Source organism: Varanus komodoensis, unplaced genomic scaffold, assembly GCF_004798865.1.
Source record: "Varanus komodoensis strain SLA01 unplaced genomic scaffold, ASM479886v1 scaffold39, whole genome shotgun sequence".
Classification (NCBI taxonomy): domain Eukaryota; kingdom Metazoa; phylum Chordata; class Lepidosauria; order Squamata; family Varanidae; genus Varanus; species Varanus komodoensis.
Genome location: NW_025335922.1, coordinates 720845 through 745893, shown reverse-complemented (window position 1 = coordinate 745893; position 25049 = coordinate 720845). Strand labels below are relative to the sequence as shown.

At 42.5% G+C, this 25049-nt stretch overlaps 1 protein-coding gene across 2 annotated transcripts; it reads right to left on the bottom strand.

Moving 5' to 3' along the window:
• Positions 1-916: 916 nt before the first annotated feature.
• Positions 917-25049, bottom strand: SOX10 (SRY-box transcription factor 10). Of its 2 annotated transcripts, XM_044441296.1 has the most exons (4): positions 24943-25049; positions 23535-23984; positions 2799-3064; positions 917-2014 (listed from the first exon to the last, which is right to left on the bottom strand). In XM_044441296.1, exons 2-4 carry the CDS (start codon positions 23942-23944, stop codon positions 1305-1307), a joined length of 1386 nt encoding a protein of 461 aa, XP_044297231.1. In that variant the 5' UTR covers positions 23945-23984; positions 24943-25049; the 3' UTR covers positions 917-1304. The 2 variants fall into 2 exon arrangements, with proteins under 2 accessions (XP_044297231.1, XP_044297232.1); XM_044441297.1 differs by lacking the exon at positions 24943-25049 and having other exon boundaries at positions 23535-24058.

Here is a 25049-nt window from a genome sequence, read left to right as displayed (position 1 = left end):
GCTTGCTCTATAAAAGCTGCATAATTAGCTGGAAAACACAAGAGAAGCCTTGCGAGGAGGAGGATGTTGTGTCAAGGACCCACATACTTCCTTGAGTGAGGAATCACAAGTGCACAAAAAATGCCTCATGTAGACAAACCGTGGGAAGTACCATTTGAATCTTCTGCCACTGGCATCAAAATGCCTTGAAGCGCATGCCAGTGAAGATCCAACAGCTAAAGCTGCAGTCCTGTGTTGTGGCATGTTTTGGCATTTATTTAAGCAAGCAGGAGAACCACACGACTGTTCTAGTTAAAAAATGCTTTCTGCCTTCTCTCATTCCCCTCTGCACATTTGTGTGTGCCAACACACTTATAAGCATGCCAGAAGGTTTTGGCAGGTTATCTTCTGGAGTATTAGACAGTAGCTGGGGGAGTTAAGAAGGAGACTGCAAAGTGTTGGAAGCAAACTAGGAATACAAAATGTTCATAACAACAAAGTAGGATTCAGTCCCCTTTGCCTTTTATGGTCCAAGGGACCAACATGTACACACAAGCTTACATGCTGGGATGCAAAGGCAGTCAGAGCATATAATGCAGTTCCTGAGTCCAGTGTACTGTGTCGTTAAGTCTTAAGAGAGCCAGGCAGCAGAGAGGTAATGGGGTGAACAAGGGAAAGTGGAACACTGATGCCAGATATCAACAGGAAAAGCACACATAGGTTGGTCTTCCAATGGGGAGCACAATATATGCATGTGTGATTCTGAAGCTGGAATGTCCTAGAGCACTGTCCACATCAGCTGCACCACCCGACTTCTCCTGTAACATATCCACCAGGGTGCCCAACGAGCCATGCTTCACCCTTAGCATGTGGCAAAGTCATGGCCATTTGTTTCTTTCTAAACCATCAGAGTGATGGTCTGGACAGCTTGAGGGTGGGAAATAGAAGGGAGGGGATAATCGTTCAATTGTGTTGTTATCATTATTGTTATTATTGTTATTACTATAATTATTATTCTTATAAACCCTCGATCTGCCCAACAAAAACCCACCATGACTAGTTGCTCCATGCCTAGAATCGCCCTCATCTAGAAGGCCTACGGGATCTTGGAAGCCAATCAGGGACTGGGAGTATGAGGGATGGGTGGGAACCTTCCTCCAGCCAGGTGAGCCATCGATAACTGTGGTCATGATAGACACGCCCGGATTTTCTGTGGGTTCTGGCGTCTGGATTGCACCAAATGACCTCTGAACTCGGAGGCTCGTCTTCTGGGGCTGATTCTTCGGAGCCTTTCCGCTGCTGCTTCGGTCACTGCTCCCCATTCCCTAGGGTCTTGAAAGGGTCGTATACACAGGCTGCTCCCAGTGTGTGGGACTATGAGATTGTGGCACTGAGGGTGCCGCGTCAGAGATGGCAGTGTATAGGGGACGTTGGGAGGGCCCCATATATGAGAAGGCCGAGTAGAGGCCAGAAGCCTGACTGGAGTGGCTGTAGTAGGGTCCTGAGGGCTGGTGGTCAGGGTAGTCGAACTGAGGCCTGGATATAGAGGGAAAAGCTGAGCCATAATGGGGCAGACTGAGGGAGGTGTATGCTATCTGGGAAGTGGAGGGCTGATCAGCATAATGGCCCGCTGGAGCAGAGCTCTCTGTTTTCACTTGCGCCTTGGAGTCTACCACCGATGATGTGGCAGCAGACAAGGAGACGCCATGCTGTTTGGAGATCCAGGCGGAGTGTCCACTGGCTGCAGCCAGGGCACTCCCAAGGCCATAGCCAGCAGCTGCGGCATAACCCCCAACGTGGCCTGGGTGAGCAGCATGTCCATTTGGTGGCAAGTACTGGTCAAACTCGTTGACATCGAAGGGCTCCATGTTGGACATCACTTCATGGCTGATCTCCCCAATATCCACATTGCCAAAGTCGATGTGTGGCTTTCCTCCTTCCCCAAGGGAACGCCCCTCCCGCTTGGAGTCAGCCTTACCCGCCTGCAATTCTGTCTTTGGAGTGGTTGGTGGCGTGGGGGGTCCATGGCTCTGACCTGTGAGATGGAATCCACATGGAAGGAAATAAAGAGAGAACACAGGAATTACCTTTCTCGTGGCACATCTATTTAGGCTTCATATTCCTGGAATATTTTGGCCGGATTATATCCAGAGCTGACCTTCTACAGTCCCCTTCCCCAACCCACTACCCTCCAGATGTATTGGACTGCAATTCCTATAATTCCCAGCCAGCATGCTACACAGACCTGATTGAGTTGTGGGCATTCTTATAGTGAGCCTGGATAGACATGGTGGGCATGTTGTGAGCAGAGCCGGCTGGTGCCGGAGGTCAGATTAGATGGCCCGGGAGGCCCCTTCCGACTCGCTCTGTTTCTATGTTTCTGAGTCATTCTTCCTAGTGCCGTTAGTGTAGAGGCAAAACTTAGCAAAAAACCTAGGTGTAATACCCAACATGGCAGCTGGGTGTAAAGTGAGAAATGGAAAGTTGGTAACCAGTAAAGCAAACACGCATAATCAAGGTGGCATTCCTATGTCGATAGCAAAAGCAAGCACAGGTTGGTCTTCCAATGGGGAAGAACATTTCATGCACACATGATTATGAAAGTGGGAATGGGCTTTGGCAATGATGATGAACTATGAGTCTGCTATGTTGTTAAACTCTCTTGTGCCACGTTTAAATACGTAAGCTTCCCTCAAAAGTGTGGCTTTTGTGATGCTACCCTACCATGTTCAGATAGCTGCTGATTTCCCAGGTCGTTGGAGTGAATTTCTGAGTAGCTGAGGATCTCACTGTTCCTTAGCTGTGTTTATGTCACTCACCTGAGGAGTGTTCGGGGTGCCCGTCAGACAGGGGGGATCCTTCCCCAGAATGCCTGTGGTCCAAGTGGGCATTCTTATAGTGAGCCTGGATGGCAGCTGCTCCACCCGCTTCTCCATCAGCTTGGCCATCAGTTTCACCCTGGGCAGCTTTGCCATTTTTCCGCCGACGTGGCTGGTACTTGTAATCGGGGTGGTCCTTCTTGTGCTGCATCCGCAGCCTTTCTGCTTCTTCGATGAAGGGTCGCTTGTCACTTTCATTCAACAATCTTCAGAAGACCAGAAAGAGTCAGGAGCAGGGTTAGAAGGTGAAAGACAGGTTTGTTAAAAGTAGAGCCACAAAACATCAAGGCCATATCAACTGGTAATTCAACCCCATCAGATATCACAGCTTTGGAGAGAAGAAGAGCAAAATAATGTTCTGAAAGTTGATTGGTCTTAAGTTTCCTTTTACTGAGTCAGACCCTTGGTCCATTCAGTGCCCAGGATTGTCAACACAGACAATAGCAGCAATGGTTATCCAGGGTTTGAGGAACAAGTTTTTCTCAGCCCAGCCTGGAAATACTAGGGATCAAACATGAAATCTTCCACATGCAAAGCATAGGTTCTGCCACTGAGCTACAGCTACTCGCATGGCCATTGACTATGCTAGCGAGGGATGATGGGGCTGCTGCCTAATAAATCTGAAGGACGCCATGTCGGGGAAGGCTGAACTGCCAGGCACTCGATGCTCTGGCACTCGATGCTTGTAGGCGCAGAGAGTTCTTCCCTATGTTAGTCAGTCATATCCTCTACCCAGCATGAGAAGATTGGCATTTAGCACATCAGTAAAAATGTTTGCCTTCAATACCATCTTATCTAAAATCCACTAGTATAGACAAATGGGTCGTGTGAACAGGCTCTTCATACATATGTTTTTTCCTATGGAGTTCTATGACTTTTTTGTAGCAGAACTTCCAGTGACTTGTAATGTTTCTTGAGGGGTTTAATAGAGCAATACGACAGATTCCATGGTGATGTGGCATATTCTGTACTTTGTTTTTTGTGGTTTTGGGAGCTGTGCAATTTGGAATTTTTGGGGTCTCTGTTTTCTGGACTCAGCTTCATTCTGTTTAACAGGCACTGCTTTATAAGATGCTATTTTGGGGGAGTAAGGAAAAAAAAACATAGCACAGCCTTGTTGAACTCTGGATGAAAGGCACTATAGAAATGTAAAGTCAGTCCTGTAGCATTTTGACTTTTCTCCAGTTAGGACAGGATCATACTGCTCATCACATTAGATGTAGGCTGAAGAAAATTTCATACCTTTTATGCTTTTCAGTAGTTTGCTGTGGCTTTTTCCCTCCCTTATAAAAGGTATTTTTTAAGCCTAATATAGGAATGGCCAGCTCATGCCCCTGAAATATTTATCTAGACCCCGGATAGTCTACCTGATTTTAATGAAGATGTCTGTTGCCCATTTCACATATAAGGGATAGAAAATAATTTCCAAAGCTGTGTGTGAGGAAAGCTACTCTTTCTTGAGAAGCTCAGGGTCAACATACGTGCGTACATACAGGGTCTCCCACTCCCATTTCATCTTTACAGCAACTCTGTGAGGTATACCATACAGAGAGAGGAGCTGAACCAAGACCCGCCTCCAATAAACTCTGTTTAAGTAGAGAATTTAGGGTGTCCGTGTGACCCCTTCCACAGAAGAGGTCCACTATTTGATGACCAAGCCCAGTTTGAAGATAAAAAGCCATTAGAAGGGCAAGCCAGTAGGGGCCGCGAAGTTGCCAGCATCTGATCATAGTCTTCTGCTGAGACATGCGAAATGTCTATTAAAATTAAAATAATTCCAAATTTGCACCTAGACATCTAAATCAGGATATGCAAATTTTATGCAAAGCCATGGTCTTTTTTTGTCCCCTCTTTTGGTGGTTCAGAAGTGGCTACACTAGTGGAAATTTGGCTCTGGAATACCCACATATAAGCCCAATACTAATCACAACATGACACTGGTTCTTATTGCATTATAATACTCTTAAGGGTTTCTCCCCATCTTTCTTAGGGGAATGCTTGGTCAGCTCTGGATACATTCAAGCTTTGATGAAGCCTTTACTGTATTCCTTACATGACATGGGCCAAGTTCTACCGAAAGATTCCACTTCTGGCCACTGGAAATAAACTGCAGTGGCCTGACCCAGAAGCACACAAAAGAGGGCCACCCCTCTTCTATGCATTCAGTATCTTTTTGGAGTCTGCAGTGGAGACTCCCAAAATGGCCAAAGACCTTTTGCTGTCTGGGATGAAGGATCAGTGAGGAATTCTCCATGCCGCATGCAGAATTTCCCTCCACTGGCAGTGACTCTTACTTCAACAGTGGCACTAATGGCAGAGCTGGCCTGAGTCAATGTGAGGACAGCAGTATGTCCTCCACATTGCCTGAAATAGGTTCTGGGCTGCTGTTCCAATAAGAACATCCTAGTTCACTTACATTCTAATCAAACCTTAGTAAAAAGTAACTCTTCTGCTGTCCAGTGAGAGAAAAACTTATGGTATGATAGCCCACCCCCAACCCCCACATGCACACGCACGAAGTGACAAGTCCCTTTATCGCTGTGGCAGCCTATGGAATGAGCCTTTCTCACTCCTCTTTATTTAACGCTGAGAGAGAGGGGGGGAGGGAAGGGGAGGGGGGGAGAGAGAGGGCTCTCCCTGCAGTTTTGGCTGCTGTCACTAAAGCAGCTCACAGAGGAAAAGGAGGGTTGTTGTGACATGATAAAAATTGCTCCCAAATTTGCTGAGAACTTCAAACTGGCTTACTGTCTCTAAATATTTGCAGACGGCTCCATTCCCGCACCCCCCCCCCATGTTAATCAGGATTTAGCCTGCCACCTCCAGTCTCCTATCTATGGCAACAATAACACACATAAAAGAAGCAGGTGCACCAGGGCTGTGAGGACATTTCCTATAAATAAAACTGCAAAGACTGGACTTCATCAGAGCCAAAGGCTTTAGCCCTAGTATCTAGGGTCAGTTTTGGAACACATGAGGCAGCAATTTATTAGGAATGCAAGTCCTAATTGATTCAGTTGGGAGATTAATCAACTGGTAGATTAATCACCGAAAGCTTTAGCTGCTAACCAGTGTGAGCTAATTTTAATTGCATATGGATGCTAGTTAATGAGATGCTTTTTACTTGTTCTGGAGTGGTATACAAGATGGGATGGACATCCATTCTAACTGCTTATGTTTATTACAGTGTAAGTGCTATTTCACATCTTTCACAATCTTTATTTATTTGGCTGCCAAACTATACATCATACATTTTATTTATTTATTTATTTTTCCATTTATATCCTGCCTTTTTCCTACAAAGGGCTCAAGGCAGTTTACATCATCTCTGCTCCTCCATCTTATCCCCTCAACAACAACCCTGTGAGGTAGGTTGGACTGAGTGTCTGACTGGCCCAAAGTCACCCAGCTGGCTCCATGGCTGAGCAGGGACTAGAACCCAGATCACCTGAGTCCCAGCCCCATGCTCTTAACCACTGCACCACACTACATGACAGTGTCTATGTCATTTTCTTCATGTCCTTGGAAGTATCTACTTCGGAATAACTCAAAAAGGTAGCATTGCTGAGGTTTAGTAATATCTCTGGTTTATTAACTTTGGATTGATTAACTAATGGTACATTCCTTGGGGGAAGGCTTATGGTTATTGGGGCTGATTCTGTTGTGCAAGCAGGCCTGCTCCTTTTCCAGTTCCTGCCTGAGGTGCTAGATCCCAACTGGTGGGTTCCAGTAGCACTTCCACAGAATTAAATACTGCCCCTCGTTATCACAGCCTTCCCTGAAACAGGTGAGCATTGGTATAAGGCTTCCAAAATGGCTGCCTTTCTACTTTGAACCAAAAAAGGAAAGCAGATCACAAGCCCAGTATTGTACACCATCTCGTCATCATATCCATCAATTGCTGGCTAGGAAATCTCTTATGGGCTCTCAAAGTTATAAGGATAAAAGTCCCATAGGATAAAATGTAAGTTCAGTGGCATGCCTAAAGATATGAGTTAGTACTGCTTTCTGTTCCTTGGGACAGTGCATGCCCAACTTTCCCCATTTTTGTCCTACAATTTACTACTGTACTTGCCTCTACTTTGAATGCTAAGGCAGTTGTTGGTTTTGCTCCTCTGCCTAAATGTCACATGGACTATCCACCTATTTTATTTTATTTTATTTTATTTTATTTTATTTTATTTTATTTTATTTTAGGTTGTTGGAGCACCACCTGTACATTTAGGTCATTAGGGTTGTCCTTAAATGATGGGTTGCTCACACATGGGTTCTCGTGTTGCCTGAACCCAGCAAAGATAACAAAACTTGGTGAACAAGCCACAGTTCAACAACCCAATGAGAAATGCTCGGTTCTCTTCATGGGCAGCTCTGGGTTCGGAAAACACAATAACCCACATTTCAACGACAGCCTGCACTCAACCCATACTCAGCATACCTAGCTACTTTTGCATTGCTTTTGTTATATTGCAAAGGTTCTTGGAGAAGGGGGTGAGTGGGTATGACATCATAGCCATCAGCCAATCAGGCTTCCAGCCAGCCCAACCATTTTTTCCTGGGCTGGGTCTGGCAAGGATTTTGCACATCTGACAGCAATATGTCTCAGAGTGTTTAGAGGTACATCTGTACATAGTCATACCCTTTAAATATGCTAATTAATACATCCAATTTACAAATTCATAATCTGTATAGCTTTTAACACTTCTAGATCTCATTTTGTGCCATTCCTATCTTGTAACATGGACTATCTTTTGGAAGGAACTGTAGCTCAACGGCAGAGACCCCAGATTCATCTCCAACCTCTCCCAGCAGGGCTGGAAATCCTGGCTTGAAGTCTTGAAGACCAGCTGCCAGCTATAATCAGTGGTGATACTGGGCTATATGAACTAAGGGTCTGAATCAGTTTCCTGGCAGCTTCCTATGTTTTTGGTTTTTTTAAATTCCCTCGCCCCTCACTGCAAACTGAGCTCCAGATTGAATAAAAAACAAACAAAAAATCCCCGAGATGTCTCTCTCTTGGGATGACATTTCCAGCCAAACTCACAAGCAAAATAATTTCATTTCATTTGTTGCATTTCTGTATTGTCCAATAGCCAAAGTTCTCTTGGTGGTTTCAAAGATCAAAACCTTAAAGTTCATTATATTCATCATCCATATAAGATCTTTAGTTGAGGTTTTGAGGAGAGTTGAGCTGAGGATTTCTAACTTAGCTCAGTTTAGTAGCTCCAGGAACTTCTGTCTGGAAGCAGTCTAAGGCCAGAAAGTAAGATAGTTCAAGATGAAGAGAAAATAGAGGCTAATGATAGGAATAATGATACAGATATTGGCAGACTTCGTTTCTCTCTCTTTTCCTCAGGCAGTAATCATATAGGATGACCAGCACTGGAGCCTCTTACAGTGCTGACCTAGCTTCACACCAGGCAGCCCTGAGTGGGTCAATGCCACATAACCGCATTCCACCATTGACTTAATCCAGGAGATTAAAACTATTCAGCTGCCATGAGTTTTCAGCCAGCTTTCTTGTCTCTCTTCTGGTCCCCACAGACACCCCTAACAACTGCAGCTCCCCCATCATTAATTGTTCCAAACACACAATTCTTCAGGAGTTCTAAAAAAGTTGTGTGCATTTCCACCCTGACTGTGCCTACCTCCCAATTGTTTTCAAGAACAATTGGACCATGAATTAAACCAATTCTGAAATCTTCTGGGTGTTTTGCTGGAACTAGAAGAAAGCAAAGACTCAGTGGGAATTAATCAAAATCAAACATTTTAAAAAACTAAGTACTAGTCAGTAGGGAATTGGGTTCCTGCAGGATATCCAGGGCTTCCTAAGTTTCCTTGGACTACTGCACACAGAGCAAAAGTTTGCACCCATGTGTACTTATCTGTACTATGTCTTTTGATCCCAGAACACAACAGAATCGAGTTGGCTTTTACTGATGCCAAGTACGTCATGTAGTGATATGGAAACATGTCTGATAGAGGTAAACATACTGCAGACACAACCCTCTGAGTGCTCAGTCCAGGTATACAAGAACAGCCTTGCAAGATCACACCAAAGGCCTGCCTGGTCCAGCTTCCAGTCTGCACAGTGACTAACCAGATGGTCCAGTGAGGAATCCAGCAATGGGTACTCTGGAGCATATTTCCTTTGATAGTGGAGGTAGTATATAGTCATCACAGCTGGTAGCCATTGAGAGCCTTTTCCTCCATGAATTTGTCCAATACCCCTTTAAAGCTATGCATCGCTGCATCTTGTAGTTACCAGTGTCATAGTTTAACTATAAAGTGTGAGAAGTATTCCCTTTGATCTGCCCTGAATCTCCAACCATCCAACTTCATAGGATGCATCCAGGTTCTAGTATTATGAGAGGCCGATGCACATTCTCTCCATCCCATGCCTAATTTTATACACCACTGTCATGCAAATCTCTCAGACTTCTCTCCAAATTCTGTGAATGGATTGCAACCAGGTGCATGCCACCCACCCAACCGCTTCTCCTTCCAGGCCTGCTGCCTTCCTTTTGTTCTTCGCAGGGATCAGAACTTCAAATCAGCTTTAGCAAAATGAAACCGGTATGAGCAGGCAGAGGCTGGGAGATTTGGGGGATTTGGATTTCACTTGCTTCCTGCCTGGGCATCCCCCCTACTTCATGACCTTTCATGAGAAGGAATTTTTGCATAGACAGAAAAAAGAACAGATCGGCATGCAAAGCCATCGGTCTTAGGACAGCTTTAACCGAAATTTCTCTCTGCCTCTCACCTCCGAAAGTTCAAAATGCTTGATGCAGTCAGGGCGGCATCTGCACTCCAGTTTTATAGAGGCAGCCTATGTTTCCGTGTCTTATTCTTTTGGCATTGTAGCATTATCAAGAGTAGCAGATATGCCAGTGGTTGATTGCAAATGGTGCAGCTAAATTGTGACACAGCCACACCTCCCTATTCACTGGTATCAGCTGCAGCTGAGTAAGTGCAGTAAAGAGAGCTTAGTCACAGATCCTGCAGAGAACAATGAGTAGAATGGGCAGATGGACAACGGAAAATCACACGTCTCTATGTACTTATGTGCATGCATGTGCACCCTTGTAGGCACACACACAGATGTTGCAAGTCAAGATGGGGGAAAATTAATTGCACAATTTTGAACCACTGTGCAAATCAAAATTCAGTAATTCTTCAAAATTCACGTCTCTGGGTTTTGCAGCAGACTTCTCCAAAGTATTCATACAAAAATATAATGTAAAAATGTATTATATTGGGCTGCATTAGGCAAAAATGTGTAACATGGATATCCATGTTCTGATGGATTTCCCTGCAGACTTTTTTCCAGACTGGACAAATTAGCTGTCTGTGATGAAGCAAAGTAAAGACTGGAAAGTAAGGAACTGAATGGAATTCAGACTGCCTGCACAGTCCTTAAAGAAAGTTGCCCAAATTCATTTGAGCTGAAAAAGATTCTGCTGCTATTCTTACGTAGGTTTTCTAATTTCTCAGCCAAATATTTTTTCCCTTTGCACACCACAAAAGGATATATCATGTAGTCAACAGTCCCCAAATGATCAGAACAGGCAATACCTTACATTTGTTGTTCTGCCACACACAATGCAGAAGCAGAGTGTCTAGAAGTAAAGGAGAACAGGGTTCCTCCACTTTGAATAGTAATAAAGAGGAGGGGAGTTCAATGGGGATAGCTTGTTATATAGAGCTGCAGAAATTCTGTCTTCTACACTGCTATCGAAAGTGCAAGGTCTCCATGCAGAAAGGTGCTTCCAGATAAGGTAGTTTTTGTGCCACAATCATAGCTTATTCACACACTCCACCACCAAAACTGGGCTGGTGTTTTTCTAAAACATCTTTTCTTGTCCCAGAGAAAATCACAGAATAACTGTACATGACCTTACAGTAAGCAATGCTAGGAGCCCTTTGTCTGGAACTACTCCAAAATAATTTAAAAGAAGAATCTAGTAAGGGTGAAACTGATTAGGACTTTGAAGTTCAGTGCTCTCCATATGGGTTTAAATAAAGACAGTGGTTTTCCTGCTCCAGTAAAGTGCTAATTTAACTTAGCAAGGCTAGGATAATGTTGTTATGAAGAATTATTGCTGTTGTGAATGGTCACTGCCTCCCCCCGCTTTGCATATATTTAAGGCCCAATTAAATGATCACAGACTGCTCTTTTTGCATTTCGTTGCCTTTTGATCACATTTTAATTCTCTTCCCCTATGCATGTCCATTCATTTGACAAAGGGGCTCCACTCCACAAAAGCTCATATCAGCTTTTAAGGCACAACAAGAATCGTTGTTGACTTTGGTGAGGGAAAGGGATTCTGCTGCTTATTTTACCGTTCTCAGCCTCTGATCTGGCACTGAAATCAGATTCTAAGGTATGGGGAGCCCCGCTCCATATTAAGCCCTGAGATAAGCGAGGCTGGTCAGATGCAAACAAAATGGGATTTCTAAACCTTCAAAAGCTCATAACAAGCAGTACCTGGGCAAATTCCCTCTTCTGCACAACACTCTGGCTGCTCTAGGTTTGTGCAATCTATGTCTCTTTGCTTTTCACTAAAATCCTGAGTTTCGCCACTCAGATTCTGATGCAAAATAGTGAGGGGCACATGTAGGACCAAGACACTGAGTAAATGCTCAGCCCAGGAATTTGTCCTGAGAAATTTATGTGAAAATCCTTTCACAGAAAAATCTACACCCAGTTCCCCACCTGCCCCTAAGCTCTCTTCATTCCAGCAGTCCAATGCATTTCTATAGAGTCTTTTTGTCAGATATCATTGACTATTCATGGCAAATCATTGAGGATGGCCAGATGTGAAAGAGCTCCTGAACCTATCATAGCTTGCAGTAGAGGCAGTTTTAGCAGGTGACACTTTCATGGCAATCTACACCTGCTGAAAGTCCTTCATAATTGTCAAAAGGGCAATCAGACCTCTATCCTATCATAGATAGTAGAGTTGGAAGGGGCCATGAAGGCCATTGAGTCCAACCCCCTGCTGTTGCAGGACATCACATTACACCTTGTTCTTCTTGCGCAGTAGAACAGCTCACCGACTAAAAAGCTCGGATCTGCTTTCTTCCCATCCCTGCACTATGGGGTGCATCCTCAATGCACACAGGGCAACGACAAAGCCTAATTGGACTGCTCACTATGCCGTGTGAAATGAATGTTCCTGGCCTGGAGTCCTTTGCTAAATGCAGAGTGGAAGTGGAAAATCTTTCCTAAAAGTAAAAAAAAATGTTGTGTTAGCCTTCCAGAATGGTCTGTCGCCTTCCAGATGTTGCGGGAGCCCACCTCCCATAATTCCTGTCCCTAGGCCATGCTGACTGAGGTCGATGGACGTTGGAAGTCCAGCAATGTCTGAAGAGCCACAGGTACTGCAAGTGTATAAAGTCCATTCGTCTGAAAGCCGTGCCAGACACTTCACTGCCTTTCTACTGAGTGACACAACTGCTTAAAATATACACACCAGTGTTTCTTATTTGTGGAGCATAGTCTGCATGCATTGTGTTCAAGCTGTGTTTTTCCTTAGGAAATTACAAAGGCCTGATCAATCTAACCATCTAACACTAGGTACTGTTTTTAGTCTTTGTAAAAGGAGCAGAGCTTGCCCTCTTAGGAACATCACTGACTCCTCTTGAACACAGCTTGTGAAGTTACTGCTGATACTGAAAATGACTCCTCCCATCCCTCTCACATGACGTGGTTTACCAGAACTATTTTTTTCAATTAATTTCTGTTTTAGGGTATAGGTGAGCAACCTGTGTCTCATCCTAGAGGACTTCAGCAACCTCCATCATAGCTCAGGGTCACATAACCCAGGGAGACCCAAATGGCCATCTAAGAGGGGCATGAAATGAGAGTAGCAGATAAAATGAAGTTCCATATTTTCGTATAAGTCATGATAGTACTATGATTTAAGTGAGTTTAAAATGCAAAACCAAACATGCTCAGAGTATGTTTATTGTTATTGTTATCATTATTATTTAAAAACAAGGCTACCAAACAGGCACCTTCCTTCTTCTTCCTCTAACATATCAGGCATGTTGAAGCAGTTGTAGAGCATGGGATAGCAGTTGGCAGGTGGAGAAATGATAGCTGTGTCCTTCCCAACTTCAGTAATACACATGCTGTCTAAAGAGGGTCCTCATAAGAGCATTAAATCCAGGGTCTAAAATTTTGTAGCTGCAACACTGGGCATATCACCTGTGTATATATTGCTGAATGGATAAAATGTGACTGGGACACACCGAGTTACCATTTGGAAAACCTCTCAAGGTGTGTCTTGAGGTTTAAACTGGCTCTTTCCTGTGGACCATAGTCTTGTGAGGGGCCTAAGAATTTCTAGTGGGAAATTTGCTCCTCCCTCATTCCCAGGAGTCTTTGAGGGAAGGCTTAAATCGGTATAAAAATGATATATGTTCTCAAGTTAAAATCCCTTAAGATCAGGTAAGATCATTTTGCTTAGAGATATTCTTGGAGTACATAACTGGAACTAAAGTACATCTGAGAATATTTCTGATGTATCTTCTGTTCTGTTCATCTTGCATGCAACAATTAATTTGCATTTAATGTGCTTTTGCTGAGGCACAGCTACTCCTCTGGGACCCATACTTGCAGGCCAATATTTATTCTGGCTAGAATCTGTTATTTAACCTCTTGTCCAGGAGAGGGTGCTCCAGACACCAGGATTTTGGCCTCTATTGAAGAAGCAGAACCAGTTTGGTTTCCTGCTAGGCTATACCAGATCCTGATGAAGTTTTTGTTTTGTTTCCAAACGGATGAGTCTCCTGTTTATAGGCATTTCCCAGAATACCAGAACATTGTGTGTGTGCATGAGCTCACCACCCTCTAAAGAAATATATTTCCCATAAGACTGCTAGATGACTAGCACTGAGTATCAGCTTCTCCCTCTCTGACTCTTAAGGAAAGCCATCTTCACTTCAAGTGATTTCCTAATACAGCAAATCTAATGGTAATACACTCTTTAGGACTTCAGGGACATTTGGCAATTCGAGAAACTGGCATGAGCCCCAGTGCAGAAGGCTGGTGTGGGACAAGTAACTTGCCCAAAAGATCGAGGACAAGACACGATGCTTTCTTGGAGGTGGTCCTACACCTCTGAACACAACCTCCCTCAGGGGGGCCTCAGGGCTCTTCTTTGTAGGTCTTCAAGAAAGTTCTGAATACCCATCTGATTTCTCTGGTCTTCCTACAAGTCTTGGCGCTTGTTTTTTTTTTTTTTGGCAGATTTTGCTTTTGTTGATTTCAGTTGGCAATCTCTGTTTTATAAATCTGATTGGATGCTATCATGCTTGTTATAATATCAACTTTGTGTGGCTTTTAAAGCTAATGCTGCCCTGAGAAGTTGGAACCCTTTAAAAAGATACCATCCTAGAAATAATTTTAATAGGTTGAGTTAGGTCCCAGCAAGCTAAACAACTCCTTGAACAGAGTTTTCAACAGGAACAGAAACCTATTTCATAGCAATTCATAGTCAGAAAATTTGTTAATTAAAAAAAAATAAGTGGAAGAGGTACAGCATCCTGGTGGGCACCAAGAAAGCCATCCGAGGGAAAACTGATGACATGAATATAGCACCTTAAATGAATTTGGCAACTATTCTGCATCCAGCAATTTCCTTGAATCCAGTCTGAGGCATTGGATGACATTTTATGAAGCAGACAGTGTTGAAAAGGATCAGCTAGCCACTAAAATACTTCCTTTTAAGCAGGGCCTTTTAGCCCTTCCCTCACTCCATCCCCACTGAAGTTGGAAAAACAGAATGGAAAAAGTTCAGTTTTTACAGCATTCAAGTTGTGGGTGACACACGTACACATGCTGGTTAACAGAAACATCCAGTGATCACTTCCATGTTTGCACTCACCATCACAGTCTCATTTCCACAGCTAAAATCGTCATATTGTCTGATTGTGACAACAGAGCAACACCATTTAATGCTGACTGTTGATTCAACCAGGAGTCATTGACAGGTCATCAAGGGCTCAGTCCTATGGCCTCCCAACATCGTCTGGGTGATTGTAGGATTTCTTGGAGTCTAAGCACCAAAGCCCTCTGACTTTGGACTCCAAAGGCTGACCGCCTCACCCGCACACAGCTGGCATGGAAAGATCCACACCAATTTCCCACCCAGGTCACAACTGGGCCTCAGAGACAGAAAAGAGGGATTGGGTGAGGGGAGGAGGCTGAACTGTAAAGTTGTACAATTTCCAATCGGTGCCTAAGCCTCCTTTCCTCCACGGTGCTAAATCCAGAAACCAAAATCAGCCATCTAAATAAAATACAGGGCATGAGGCATGGCATAGCCTTATGTTTGTTTAATTTGATTGAAGCTGACCTGAAACCATTCTATAAAAGTGCAAAATGTTGCCCGGTTCCTGAGCTCAGAAATAGTAGCACAAATGATAATTCTATTTTAAAGTAATTAATACTCTCCTTAAAATATGCCTTCCCAAACAAATTAAAAGAGAGAGAGAGAAAGTCACAAGACCACAACACAGTAAGGATATAAAATAAATCAAGATTTACTTGATTATAATTCCACATATTCCAGCACTTATCCTGAGCACTAAAAAATAGCTATGCTGAGTTATAGTGAGCCCCAACTTGAAGTGCAGCCCATGAAAAGTGGTCTAGTGATTTACCATTAAGATCCTACAGTGATCTTGGGCACCAATCAAAGGGAAATATTGAAGCTATTTCTCCTGTTCCCAGTGTGGGTACTTTTAGCCTCTGCTAATAGGCAGCCGTGAACAAGAACAGCTTGAGGCATGGTCTGAGGACGCATGATGAAGCAACATCAGCTAGGCAGGTCTGGGGCTGATCAGGGATTGCATGAGAGCCTGTGAGCCCCATGTCTGCTACTCTGAGTCCATGGAAGGAAAGGGGATTGCAAATGCACTTAATAACAAGTTTCTCAGTGGTCCCCATGTGGAAAAGTTATTTTTAACATGATGTCTTGGAAGAGGAGAACTTAAATGCATGAGTAGTAATTGGAATAATTAATCATAACATGAAGCTGAATATAAACCATCACAGATGTTAATACAGAGGTTCAATCACTTATAGCTTCCTCTGTTATCACTAATCATTATCTATCTATCTATAAACCTGAGTCACACTGTTAGGCAGAAGCACATGATAACCTAATGGGAGACTCACCATGGCATCATATAAGGGCCTACTTGCATTTCTCAGAGGTGTGGTTTCATAGTGAATTGAGTGTATTTGATTCACATTTGTTTCCCCACACTAATAAACTGATCAGTTTGGGGATGCCACCAATATACCCTTAGCTGTGCTTGCTACATGTCCTGCAGTCCCAGAAAAACATTATGAAGGTAAATGAGGTGCAAAGATAAAAAAGACTAATGAAAAGAGAATGTTTCTAAACATGCACATATGCAGCCAAAAAGAGACACACGCATGAACCCTGCATGTCCTGGCAATCACATATCATGAAAGAATTCACCTAAGTGTGCATTCTCATATGTAAGTGCCACACATGAGGTATGCACATGTAATTTCCTAAATAAAATATGTATTTATATAGGGAATCTATTAGGCATGGAATTAGCAGCCCTCACATTTTAGAACTGAATTGATCCAGTACCTGAGAGGCCATATTCAAAGCTCAGCTCAGTGTATGAGTGAGGGAAAGAGAAGGACTCTTGGACAAGCTACTCTCAGATTCTTATCTGTAAAAATGGGAATTGTAAGAACATAATTTGTAGGTTCACTGGGAGGAAGAGCAGCTAAAGCACATTGCATATAAAAAGTGGTACAAACACTATGACTGTAAGTGAATTTGGTAGTCACAAGTCTCTGTTGCCCACAAGAACCTTCATGTGCCACTGAACTGCAGCAATTACTACAAAAAACTGCAATGCCACTTGATTGAATTTGAGGTAGCAAAATCTCTTGGCATGCTTGAAGAAAACTCCAGGTGACTGATTTTCCCACAGGATCCCAGAAATGGTAAAAAATTCTGGCTAGGGTAGACAACAGTAGCAACACTGGAAGAGCTGGGGGAAGGAAGACCTTTCATATATTGCCAATGGAAGATACCTATAAACAGAGAGGAACTACTCCTATCCTCATGGTCTACTATTCATATTAAGGTTTATAACAGAGAAATCAATATCATTATATCCTATATGATCCTAGCTGTCTGAAGGATGCCTTGAAGTGTGCAATTGGTGGCGCAAGGATTACCAGATCAATACTTCAGGAATAAGGGATGTTTTGGAACCATGGGGTGTCAGGTGATGTGCCCCCATTATCCTTTATGCCCAGTACAAAGAGAAAGAGCTGAGCTGTTAGTGGCATTGCTATTTATTTGACGGGACTGTGAAGGATGTCCTGGAATGTCTCTTAAAGTAAGCTAGATCTGGAAACCCAATTAGTGGATTTCCATCCCTTAAAAGAGAGAGAAGGCTACTGTGTGATCTTTAAAATAAATAAATACATACATAAATGGAGAAAACTGTTTAGAATTCCTTTTTTCCTGTGGAATCACAGAAAGAAGAGGAATGTCATGCTGAAAGTTTGCAGAGCAAGGGCAGTGACAGGCTTTCTGGCAGTCAGAAAAAGAAAAACACAAGATGTTTATAGTTTTCCAAAGTGATTAGGACATTGATAGCACCAACCCTGGTAACATTGATTGCATTTTCTGGACCTGCTGCCCTCTCAATATGTTGGGTGTTGCCATACCTGGAAATTTCTCCTGTACTTTAACATCTGTTTGTTGTTAATGTGGAAGATAATATAAAGTACAGCATTCGCTAAATGCTGATTTTGCACTCGCAATTTAAGCCTCGTGTGAGAACAGCTTAAATAATGGCTCTAGATTCATCTGAGCACAGAGCTTCCATCTTTCCCGACACAGAGTCCAAATTTAGCCCAACCTTCACAATATGAGATTAGTTTTATTTTTATTTGCTTTTAGTCAGTTTCTTTCTCTCTATTACCCTTCCCATAAAATATCTGTAGAATGCCCAGCCCAACCTACGATGGGGAAAGCCTTAACCCACCAGCTGAAAACTCACGAACTGCTACTCTACACGGTAACACAAGAGTAGGCATCCTCTGAATATCTTGGATTACAATTCCTATCAGCCTCAGCCAGCATGACCAATGATCAAGGATCATGGGTGCTATCATCCAAAACTTTGGCAAGCGAGGAGGGAGGCTCTGGCTTGCCTACCGCACAGTAATATCTATCAGTGAGGCCAGTTATCTCTTTCCCGTTCCAGCTCAAACAAAACTTGTAAAAAGAGCTGTTGAAGGAGTGACCCACCAATGCTCTTCTGCTGTGCAGCCCCTGTGCGCTGTGGTGGGGCTAACACAAGCCTCAGGAAAGCAGCAGGAGCTGCAGAGCCATAGCATTTGGTGGACAGCGTGGCCTTTTTGAGTGGTGTGTCTCTGGGGTTAGAAAAGAAAGTGTTCTTGGCTCCAAAGCCGTTTTTAAAAACCTCAAATGTTGCGACATCACAGCTTCACACCAGAATGACAAAGTAAAATTGCATTTCAATTTTTCAGTTAGAGAGCAAGTAGTGTATGAAGATAATTATGATTGAAAAGTATTTTGAGGTAATATTTATTTTAAAATATTTCTGCTGATTCTGAAGTGTTGGCAGCCAGGTAGGAAAGCATGTAGAGCCATGTCGGTGGGGAGAAACACAAGGAAGCCTCTGTTAGCAAAAGCAAACAAGGCAAAGCAAGTAAAGGTATAAATCAGGAGTTTTCAGAGGACAGTCATATTGATTTGGCCCATAGGGCATCCTCATGTGGGCCACTAAGACACTGTATAAATACTCTTCTAAAGCCAGATCAAGGCCAGCCCTACCATTAGGTAGAGTGAGATGCTTGCCTCATGTGCTCAGAGATGAGGTGGGGAGCAGCAGCAAGGTGTGGGATGACAGAGCTCATGACCTCTAAGTGGGCCTACTGCCCATTGCCAGTGTGAAAGTAAGGTGTAGCTGCAAGTCCACTCCATTTCTATGCACGCATCTTCTCTTCCTCTGTTGGCTCTGAGCCACAACTCTGTAAGCAGGACAAAGGAAAATGGCAACCAGTATCATGAGACCTTAAGGCTAAAAGGGGGCTGAACATTATCCAAGCATCTACCTTAAACAGTCAATATTCAGGGCCATTTCATACTAGAAATGAGGTATTTGGTCGTGTCCAGCTCTCTTCACTGCAGGAGAACCCCAGTGAACCATAATCATGATGGTGACAATACACAGTGCAATCCTGAACACAATCACTTCAAAATAGGTTCAGTGAGCTTTATTCTGTAATGAGATTTAGGATTGATGCCTAAAGCTCTTGAAGAGATACTACTAAGACAAACTGAAGGGTTAATAAGAATAAGTGCAACCTGTAAACCCAAAGGTATCTTTGACATTTCATTTATCCTTTCTCGAATTTGATTAATTCTGGCTGATTCCACAAAAGCCAGCAGATACAATCTTACACCTTCACTGGGTTGATAGTTAGGGAAATAGCTAATATTCTACTTTTGTTTTTAAAGTAATTATTGGTGTTCCTTCCCTCCCATGCAAACAGATATTTCAAATATTTATTTCCTTGCTGAATTTCTTCTTACCTAAGTTACAATTCTAAGCCGCCCCGAGGCTCATGCGATGGGGCGGCATATATGTTGTTTAAATAAATAAATAAATAAATAAATAAATAAATAAATAAATAAATAAATAAAATTTTACTGTGCCTAATCCTTACATTTTTGGAACTGTTAGGTATCAAAAAGGAGATTAAAAGCTGTTTAATGGTTTCCAACTGGGACTGCATAACAAAGTACATGGACTGAAGACATCCAGAGCTGACTTTTAATTGCAAGTGTTTCTATCCTCACTGCTTTGACCTAGCCATTACACACATATTGTGCTGATAGCATTTAGCACTGCAAATGAGACATTCATTGTCTACAATCATTACATATTTATCCATAAGTATTCTGTATCAACAACAAGACCGAGTTCTTGAACCTGTAGTGGGTGAAAGAATGCACACATGCAGGGTATCATAATTTGACAAGCATCAATATGACAATTAATATATGCTGGCACAACTAAATAATAAAGGATTACAGCCTCAGAGATAAACAAAACACTCTAATTAAATGGGTTAATTGCTGCCAATGGAACATTTAAAATTGTTTCCTGCCTGAGACTGAAACAAAGTGATAGTGCAATCCTGGCCATGTCTGCCCAGAATTAATTCCTACCAAGTTCAATGAGGGTATCAGATTGCAGTCTAAACCTGTCTGGATGCCAAACCATTGGGTAGGTTGTTGTTGGTAGACTTATTGGTTGTTGTTGCTCAATGTAGTGGTACGCGTGCGTGAAGAAACAGGTACAGAGTAGAAATACCTCTAAAACATTATGGAGTAATGGTAAACATTTCTGCTTATGTCCCATTATACAGCATATCTTCAGGGGGTTGATTTAAGGAAAGGGAGACATGGGCAGAACGAATTCCTCAACACAAAGCCTTAGGAATCCTATTTGTGGACTACCACATTTTTCCATTTTAATTTTTTGAGGACGCCATTTTGTTTTGAATTGTACTGTAGGCAGCAGAATTAGAAAACAGCATTTAGTTTGAAAAAAGCAAAGAGGAAAAAAGGAGCCAGAACTTCATTAAGTACTGTTCTCCCTCACCAACAAACATCTCTGCTTCAGATCCACTACATGCAGATTGTCTGTTAGACATAAGATGTCTGAACCAAACAAAAGAGAATGATTGGACACCCAAGCACCTTATGTGAAGCACAGACTGAATGTGCATGTCTTGATGTAGGGCAGAAAAGCCCAGTATCAAACCAGGGTGTGTCTTCAATCATGTTGAGAAGGTAGTAAAATAGCATTTTTACATAAGAAGCTGCCTTGTACAGAGTTAGATTACTGATCACCTAGCTTAGAAATTCTACCAGGCTGACAGAGGCTTTCTAGGAGTCTTTCCCAGCCCTACCAGGAAATGCTGGGATTGAACCTGGGACCTTCTTCATGTAAAGCAGGTGCTCTGTGTACTTTCCCAGTCAGCAACTGAAGTTATTCAACAACAAGGAGCCAGAAAAGAAGTAGAATACTTGGCTTTGCATCACGTGCATGTTGATTTGCTTCCCTAGACAAATCGGTCAGGAGAGCTAATCACATGAACTAGGCCTAGCTGCTTATTTAGATCCCTTGAAGGAATGATGGTTTGGGTGTGGATGGGAGAAGGACTTGAAAATAAAAGATCTAATTAGGATTTCATTCTTTGTGTCGTGTATATTTCATCTGTTAATCTAAAGCCAAGATTCACATGGCAGCATGAAAATTTCATCTTCCATTTCTGGTTTGATTTTTTTTTAATATTTGGGTTTCCAGATAAACACTTAAATCTTAACTATCATCCTGAGGATTGTGCTCATATATGAAATAATTAAGTCAAGCTGCACTCAAGTAATTTTCTGAGTTTTGAATTCTTAAGCAATTTCACATTGGAGGTAAAGTTAAAAGGAACTCCTGGGTTCACAGTATCAAACTTGGAGGTATACTTGGAAGATCCACTGAAAGCACATCCCATTTTAGAATTTTGTGAGGTGCTCTTATGCATCCAGATTTCCAAGGCAATATTGCAATATTCATCCCCACAAAAAACATTCCTTCCAATAGAGATGCCACGTTGCTTTCCCACCTCTTTCTCATTCTCCCTCTCTCTCATTCTGTTGCTCGCTCGCTCAAAAATTATGTGCTACAAATGTACAAACTTTTCCTCCAAAGCCAGGTTTCACATGGAAATTGACACTAGCTAGTTTCAAGTGTAGAGAAGTCCTGTATCACATTCACCAAAGTAGTGAGTCCAAATAAAGGCTGCAAGTAAGGCGCAAAGATTGGCTGCCAGGAACATGATATTAATAGAGGGCTTTTCTATGCTCTGTCTTGCGCCTCGCTAAATTCTGCTCCCCTCTGAGCTCTCTATTTGCAGGCTGGTGTTGGAGCATGGATTTGGGGGGCAGGGGGAGAGAAAGAGTTGTGACAGTCATAATCAGTGATCTCATGGGTACTTTCTAGTAGGTACCCCTGGCATTTGCAACACTACATTCTAAACAGCATTCCAAATCACTACTGTCCTCTAAGCTGGGGTAAGCAGTCACATTCTCCTTGCTGCGATATAGGCTGGTTTGGGAAATTAAACTTATGTCTCTAAAACAGAAGTGCTTTCTTAAAGGAAGATGCCCAGATGTTCCAGAATAAGAACAGCGCAACAAATACACAATATATTCATAATCCAGAAGCCCTTAGCAATACAATCCTAAACATGCCTACTTAGAAATGCAAATCTCAATTATGACTGGGACTTCCTCTCAGGTAAGTATGCATAGAAATGTAATCTTTAAAAATTTGCTGAATAAACACATATATACACATGAGTAAGGAATGGCATGTGCGCTTTTGCTATATGAATGATGTTGGCTTGTTTCTAGTACATATAGAATAATATAATTCTCTAAAGCAAAACAGCCCCCCGTTCTCAACATTCTGAACAGTCCGAATTGCCATATTTGTAAAGAAAGTGCACGGCTCTTTGGCAATATAAGGGAACTTACTTTTTCATTTTAGCTCCCCTATCACTTCATTATCTTTTTCTAAAACTTCAATTGTTCCTACAGGTATCTGCTGCCAAATTTGAAATCTGCATCACCTCAGACAGTCACCAGTTATTGGTAACCTGCCACTCAACTACAATGAACTAGTCTTTAATAGAGGGACAGAACGCCATCCTTTGCCATGCATGTTTCCACCATTGGTAGCCCACCGTACCTTCAAGACATCGGTCCAAATGTATTTAAAGAGTAAAATATAGAAAGGATAACATCCCAGAAGCAATGACAAACTTCAAATGCTCCATACTGAATTTCCAGAAATCCTGAGATTTACTTCTAAACTTGAACTGAAAAGAATCTCTCTCTCTCTCTCTCTCTCTCTCTCTCACTCTCTGTATGTATGTACATATGTATGTACATACTTATATGCATGCATATTGTAGTGTGCAGGCATGTACTTTTGTCATTTTGTTACTCAGACTTTAGTCCATGAAAGTAATGTTTTTCTTCAACAAGGAAAGCTGTAAACTGTCGAAATTTTAATTTAAATTTCACTTTATTTACCTACCCTAAGACTGCTAATTTTGGACTTCAAAATTATGAGATTCATGAACATCAGCAGCCCAAGGCAAAACTCTCTTCAACACAAGGGAGCTGCATAATTTGACCAGGGAACAAAGTTATAGAAGAAGACCAAGGGTGAAGCCAGAATGAATGTGGCAGGCCAAGAACAAGAGGCAAGGTATGTAAACCCTGAAGAACTGACTTGTGGGTCTGCAGTTTAGTCGCTAAATGTACTAGGCCTTGGAACAGAATAGGAGAGCGAGCAGTCATCAAAACATGGACTGGCACTGCACTGTCAAGAGGGCAAGTTCCTGTATTCTATCATACATTGTTTGTTCCTCTTCACACATGCTCTCCCTGTAGTGCCACAAAGCATAAAGGGAACCCAATAAAGTAATGCTTCCAAGCTTCTGTCACTCTCCATGTTCCCCAGTTGCCTTCTTTTGTGGTTTTTCCCCACTCCCAAAGCCATTCTTACCTCCAGAGCTTCCCAAGTGTCTTACTAAGCTCTGCATTGTGGAGATGAGGATACTGGTCTGCCAGCTTCCTCCGGGCCGCTTGTGCCCATACCATGAAGGCATTCATAGGCCGCTTGACATGGGGCTTGCTCTTGCTGCTTCCATTGACCCGCACAGGCATGGGCACCAAGGTCCAGTCGTAGCCACTCAGTACCTGGCTCACTGCCTCCCGTATGCAGACAGGGAACTTATCGTCATCCGCTTCGGAGTCCTGCTGTTCCTTCTTCACTTTCCCTATCTCACTGCTGCTGGGGTTGCTAAGGTGAGAGCTGGTGTCTGATGCCATGGAAGGTCCAGGTGAGAGGCAATGGGGATCTTCGGAACCCACAGGACTCATCTCCACCTCAGAAAGGTCTTGGTCATCTGTCATGGTTTCCTCTTGGTTTTACTGCTCAGTAATCACAACTTAACTGAAATAAACAAACAAACAAGAAGCCAAATGTGAACACAAAACTAAAGATGTTCAAAATCTTCCAATTATTGGCTAAGAGCCAGTAGATACTTAATAAGAAATCAGGAAGCAAATTGTCTTGCCTGTCATTTTATGAGACGGGCAAAATATGCTATCAAAGGTGACTGAAGATTCAAATTAATTGGAAACTTCAGATAAGTGATTTAAAAGTTTCTAGTGTGAGAACAACTCTTTTAGCCAAACACCTTGTCCACAAATAAAGTTGGGGGGTGTCTTCAAGAGGAAAAAGACTAGAAAGGAAGAATTTTTGAATGTCTCCTTTCACAGTCTAAAGAGGGCTGGGATTTCAAATGCAACTCAATTTGCCTTGGGATTGGAGTCAAGAATATTGGCAGGGGAGAGGATAAAAAGTTGGTTTTAGTATTAAAGGATCAAAACAAAAACGCTTTATGATTGTGTGAGAAGTACATTCGGAGTGTGTTCTCTAGCACACTATGCCCTTTGAAATAGACCAGGTAAAAGGCGCAATAGAGTTGGATGGAAATATTTTGGCTTCATGTTCTCTTCCTGTTCAACGTACATTCCATTTTTTAAAACTTATGCATATATATGTATATGTACACACACACACACACTCTTCCAGAAAACTTTAAATTTTGGTTCACTATAGTGCCTCACCTCTGTCACCTCTTAAAGGTTTTGTGCACTCTTACTCAACCCTTAGAAAGAAAGACTTAAAAATAAAGATCATGCCGCCGCCGCCACCAGTTCCCTATGAAACGAGCCATACAAAAGTTGACTGTCTTTTAAATGCGCAACAATCCATTCAGCACTCATATTAACAAAAGCAGTCATTTTTATCTGATGAAGAAAACCTGAAGGAGAAAGCTGTCAGTTATTTAAAAAAGCAGAGAGAGAGAGGAAGCAAGTTACCAAACTCAGGTAGGAAAACTTACGTTGGCTGGTCAGGCAAATCCTAAGAGAGCAGTAATTTGTATCCCAATAGCCTCTCTGTTCTCCTTTTACAAGCCTGGTGGCTTTCAGGAGCTGTGTGCTGAGGGAA